Below are 6358 nucleotides of genomic sequence, written 5' to 3'. Positions count from 1 at the left end.
AGAGTAGTAGATTTCTCAATAGATAACATCTTAATTGACTTGACCTCTTAGACTCTGTCATTACACTACAATGGCAAACTACACTCATGTCTGCAGAACTGATCAAATGAACTCTAACAACCAGTTAAGCTGTTTGGACAATTTTGCATCGTTGGACCATAACTGTGGTACTTGACCCGCTCACATAAAACAAACTATGCTATTGGATAGATGCATGGTTAGTGATGTGTACATGAATCACAATTAGTCATGAATGACTTGCCATGTTGGGTGTCATCCAATAATATGAACAGCACCAAATAAGAGCTTTGCTACCATGAACCTTATACAGCTTTGAAGTCAATGCCTTACATTGCGGTAATTACTTAAACATGCTGACATCCAAGGTTATAATCACATTTACTTATTCATCAGTTTTCCCTCAGATGTTTCAGTGTGTTCCCATGTTGGTAGACCTCTTTAAAACCCCTTAACTGAGCTTAAGGTGACCTTATCTGTCTAAAAAAAACAAGGACATTGGTGAGAAGCACAACTAATTGCAGAAAGCTGGCTGATAGGAAACAGAATCTCCTCATGAGCCTCTGAGGTTCTGGGACTGCTGATTGGCTTACAGTATGAAGGGCGATGGGGATAGCAGTTTGGAGCTCAGTGCCTGCTGTGATTGTTGGTTTGATTCAAGACACTGTTTGAAACTCACCCACTTGAGAGGGGATGTTTTATATCCCACTGCTTTTTCTCAGAGAGAAGAATCTCTAACAGAGATATTTGGAGCCAATTAATCAGATCATTTGAATTTTCCCACAGAGTTGAGCACTTTTGTTTCTCTAAACTCTGATTGTTGCTCTGCTGAATATGATGCACTATTGTTTTGTCCTGGCTCGCTGGGTGGATCAATATCCCAGCAGCCTAAACACAAGCACACGGGACAGGTAGACTCTGCAGTATCACCATTGCACTGGGAGCTCCATGCCACCCTTGTGTGTCAGGTGGCCTGGGCTGAGTCTAAAGCCTATGATTTATGAGATGCATCCGGCTGTGCCACTCAAAGGATCTCACGGCTGGGAGGGTCCACACATACACACATACACACACACACACACACACACACACACACACACACACACACACACACACACACACACACACACACACACACACATACACACACATACACATACACACATACACATACACATACACATACACACACACACACACACACATACACACATACACACACACACACACACACACACACACACACACACACACACACACACACACACACACACACACATACACACACACATACACACACACACAAACATGGCGAGAGTGAGAGACGACAGCCCCTGAAGGATGAGTGTAACTAAGAGAGACAGAGGACCCACTCTCAGCAGAGCTCCGGTATTCCATCCAATGTACAGCACACTCACTCAGAACCGCTATCAGGCCCAGCGGAGCGGGCTGGGAGCACGGCTATCGACCAGCGCATAAACGCGGGGCGAGACGTGCATACTGAACGGAGGGGAAACTTTTCTGAACGCAACATCAAAGCAGGGGTAGGGAGAGTGATTGAACATAACAAAAGGCAAAGATCTGAGGGGGTATGCAATAACATACATATTTATATATTCATACACATATACATACATATATTACTGCCCCTTGATTTATGTTGTTTTTCTTAACTAAAATCATGTATAAATACACCGTAGATTACAATACAATATAAAATACTTTTTATGTGACTTTCTCAAAAAATGGAATACATAAGGGTTTGCTCAGGTAAGCTGGTTTCAAAACTAGCACCAAATCAGAAAGAAAGGTTATCCCTCAGGATCAATAATGATCAAGGCACTTCCTGGTGAAAAACACGATGACGATGATGGTGACGATGATGACTCACCTTAACGTCTGTCCACACAGGTGATTCAAGGAAACTGAACCTAGGTCGGTCATGATTCATTTTTCTCAGTCCATTTCTTAGCCACAGGCTCTAGTCAGTTAGTCAGTCTCACCAACCTGCTCTTTCAGGCTTTGACCAATTCATTCTGCGTCCGCTCTTTATCTTCTAATATCCTTTACCAGTTTGCTTTAAAGCATCTTTCTTCATCCACCATTCTCTGTATCTCCTCTTCTCTTTTCTTTTTTTTTTCCACTTCCGCCTACTCAAACTTCCACTTCCTGATGTCCACCTTGTGCGCCTGTGGTGGTCACCACGATGTCGAAGCACGTCTCCATCATGACGCGTGACTTGCAGAGGTTAACGCAGAACTCCAGTTCCCCGGTAGCCTGGACCAGAGCCTCCAGGTAATCCTGTGAGTCCATGTCTAGATCTGGATCCACGTCAACTGAAGGAAGAGAGAAGAGAGAGTGAGTGAGTCTCTGGAGCAAAAATAACATAGAAAATGGCCAAAGGGTCAGATGTTCCCTGCAGGGTGTATTTGACCCATCTGTCAATATCATATAATACTGTATAGAATGTGATTCATTGACCATTTGTCATGAGTAAGCTGCAACTCAAGGAGTCATGTGACTCATCACTTCCCACAATAATAAATACAGTACTTCAACACAGTGGCAGCATGCATCCTACTGGCTTGTTAAATGCTGGCTTGTTTCTAAGTTAAATCCCTAACGGTGCAGATCCATTCAAGCGATCTGGGTGACGCGATCTGGGCGACCCCATGCATTTCAACGGGAGCCAGCTCCATTGTGACGTAGACCAGCGATCTGAGCGACGTGACTGATGAAAATTCGAACATGCTCAAACTTATGCAAAGGAGGAGCGATTTTTCTCGTCTTTGACGGTTTGAAAAATCACTAGTCCAGTCTATTTCCACACGCTACACCACGCCTACTCAAAGCGATGGAATTTGATTGCGTCGCTCAGATCCCTTGAATGGATCTGCACCGTAAGTGAGTAGGGAAATGCGAGCAGTGGCCAAAGGGGGAGGCTGAACAAACATTCAGTTTCATTCAACGTTTCAAATTGACCTGTCACTCATGAAAAATAAAACGGGCTCTTGTAGCTTCTCTGCACAATACAGTGTATGAATACATAGAAGAATTTCTATAAATATATACTGTATGTAAAGGATTTTGAAAGCTCAAGCAACCAAGGAAGATCTTTCGACAACCGGTTAAAGAAGCCGAACCAAAACGAGCCCTATGGTTTAAACACAACACGACGAGGCCTACACAAACATCAGTCCTCAAGCAAAACCATCAATATACTGTTTATTGTTGATCGTGAAGGACCAGAGGGCTTTGCCATCTCTCAACAATATTCCAAATCTGGGTTATAATGAAAAGGAATTCCCAAAATGCCTAGCCATAGAAACACTGAAATGTTCAGCATCACACCAGTTCCAGTGCTTGAGGCACTTCTAGAGCTGTACCATAGAAAGGAGCTTTTGTACATGTGTTGTGTTGCATTGCATGGCTGGATTCCCCCGCATGTGAGTCGTATGAATGACGACAGAAACATGTTAAGGAACACTCGCTCACAAACACAAAAAGAGGCCCTGGCAGAACAGAAGAGAGGCATTGACCAGGGCCATGTGTGACTCAGTAACGCATCTGAATTTTCACACATGAATAAGGAGCATCCATATGCTTGGCCTCTGTTTTCAAAAGCCCACTGTAATATAGCCTATAGGCATAGCATATCATTCTTGTGTCCGGGGTCAACCGGTCTTTAAGGAACACAAAAGACAAAGCATGGGTGTTTATTTAAGGCTCCGCATTGAACCAAAGTCACGTTGAGTGACCAATAACCCAAATGGAAGACTCCTTTTAAGAGGCCCGGGGGAAACATTGCACGTCTGAAATGTGGATGCCTTTTGGATGGAATGGCAAAGGAGGTCATAATGACAGTGAGGTCATTGGTGCAGTTCAGAAGAACACAAATGTGATATCTGGAGATCATACAATTGAAATAATTCTCTTTATCTCCACTAAATCAGAGGTCTACCACAGTCTCATGTCTATCTATCAGCAACACAGGCAAATGGGTCGTTCACATACAGTGCAAATGGACCCGGTAAACAGTCTGGAATTATCCCTGCAGGGCCCCGAAATGAACACATTTTTGCGATGGAGACTACAGAAGCGAGCGGAGAACATAATTGAAATAGATCAATATTTTCAATTTCAAGCATTTACTCCACAGGCATGTCATGTTACGGAAGACAGAACACAGAGCAAGAACCTTAATGTAGTCATCAATAAGAATACATAACATGCAACACATTTGACAGACTTCGATTCTTGTAATACTATGAAATACGCACTGAGATGATGATAGTTTTATGGTGCTTAGTGTTAACTCTGAGATACAGTCCGAACACTATCCCGAGATCCTTTGCAAATGTTTGCCATTTTTATTGTGTTTGTGGTGAATTTTTAAATGCATTTGTGGAACAAAAGCCTCTACAAACAAACTAACATCAAATTCAGTATAAATGAATCCCTAACTTAGAAACTCATGAACCATATGTCCTTTCCAGTTTCTCAATTTACATTTACATTTAGTCATTTAGCAGACGCTTTTTTCCAAAGCGATGTAAAAGGGAGAGAACAGTCAAGCTAAGAGCAATAAAACCTGGTGTAACAATAAATACTGTTTTTATTTTGTTTTTTTCAAGAAATAGAAAACGACGAATAGAAAAAAAAGTGCGGGACTGTCACTGCTTAAGTGCAAGTTAAGCCAAGGTGCCAGTTAGGAAGGGAGGTGCTCTCTGAAGAGTTGGGTCTTCAAGAGCTTCTTGAAGGTAGAGAGGGACGCCCCTGCTCTGGTAGTGCAATTGTTGCAATTCATTATACATCTCCTGTGAGATACATTTAGTCTCGACTTGGCATCACATACTCAAAACACACCTCACCTCAGTCCTTTAGTTCCCATTAAATAAAAACCTCTGATCACTGAATCACTGTGAATGTACGAGGGTATCGGTACTCACACTCTCCCATCCACTTGCTGGGGTCAAGCATTAGCCGAGTCTTGGCGTCATCCAGCTCCCTCTTCAGTCTCTCATGCTTGGCCCTGAGCTCTCGGATCTGCTGCTGACGCTTCTCCAGCATTCTGAGGCGCGCGTTGAAGTACTGCAGTCCCTAGAGATCCAAGAGACCAGAAGAGGAGCTTTAGCGGAATGCGGTCGGAGAAACGAGGAACTAGCGCTCCTGTACTCTTGCCCGTGGTGTTACAGAGCAGGATGAGACCTGGGTACCTGACCGTTGTGTCTGCACCGTGCGTTGTGGCAAACCACCCCGACACGGAAACACATTTAAACCGTAGGGGATTAGGCCAAATTGAATCATGGGGCGGCTAACCTACAGAGAGACTGAGCTTCTGCCGACTGGCTGGATCAATTAGAGACGAGCCAGGGAATAAAATTAGCAGCCACGGTAATCTCTCACTCGCCCTTAATCTCTCAGGGAAGAAAAAAAACTGTTTGTGTGAGGATTAACAAGGGACAAGGCAACGAGGGACAGATTACAGGTAGTGTCACAGGTACAGACTATGCCGGAGTGTTTACTATCTTTCTGTGAGTTTGCAGGCACTGCATGCTGCCACAGATAGCAGCTGACTGGGGAGCGGTTCAAACACACACACACACACACACACACACACACACACACTGCCTGGGTCTCCACCATCAGCTGCTCTCTAGGGACGGAGAAAGTCTCACTCTAGCCCCGCATGCTTAAATCCATGCACATGGATATTTTTACTGTAATTTCATTACTGGTTTTATGTCAGTATTGATTTGGCCCCCCCATTCTGATACCTCAATGCAGTTTCCCAAGTCAAATCAAAACTATCGTTTCTAATCAACGTACCTTTTCCACATCCTGAAATGGCTGTCAGATATGGAGGAGTGGGGAAGGAGAGGGGGAGAGAAAAATGTATAAGAGTATGCTAATACAAAGATAATAGGAAAACACAAATGAAGTCTTTCTCTCTTGCTCACTTCCTCTCTCTCTCTCTTTCTCCCTCTATCTCAATTTCATTCAAACACAAAGCCTCTCTTGGAGATGGCCACATACACACACAAGGACTCACACAAATACACACACACACACACACACACACACTTAGACACACACAGGCACACACTTTAATTTTTTTCCTCTCCATTTTTCGTGCATGGACCGCCAGGCTCTCAAAGACGAATTGAAGATCATCTTTTCCTAATTGAAAATAAATCACGGTGCCATTCAGCTGAGTTAATGTCTTTTCCCCTCGACTTCTACACACAATTGGCTGGGCGACCGTGTTTGACTCGTGGATACGGTTAATGACCCGTGGATGTGGGGAGGGTAGTGCACCATAAAGAGCGATCAGGCGGGC

The 6358-nt window shown here is 43.8% G+C and overlaps 1 protein-coding gene across 1 annotated transcript in view; it reads right to left on the bottom strand.

Annotated features, from left to right (window-relative positions):
• Window positions 1–2130: 2130 nt before the first annotated feature.
• The window catches only part of kif26aa (kinesin family member 26Aa), a gene marked incomplete at its 5' end in the record, with an annotated part of 85571 nt that continues 81343 nt past the window's right edge, over window positions 2131–6358 (bottom strand). The window contains 3 exons of the mRNA XM_080860601.1: window positions 2131–2354; window positions 4968–5118; window positions 5848–5868. Of these exons, the coding sequence (XP_080716727.1) occupies window positions 2173–2354; window positions 4968–5118; window positions 5848–5868 (354 nt within the window). The 3' untranslated portion in view covers window positions 2131–2172. The remainder of the gene's footprint in view (window positions 2355–4967; window positions 5119–5847; window positions 5869–6358) is intronic.

Source organism: Sprattus sprattus (genome assembly GCF_963457725.1).
Source record: "Sprattus sprattus genome assembly, chromosome: 2".
NCBI lineage: Eukaryota > Metazoa > Chordata > Actinopteri > Clupeiformes > Clupeidae > Sprattus > Sprattus sprattus.
Note: the sequence above shows the minus strand (reverse complement) of the source record. Positions and strands in the feature narration are given on the sequence as shown.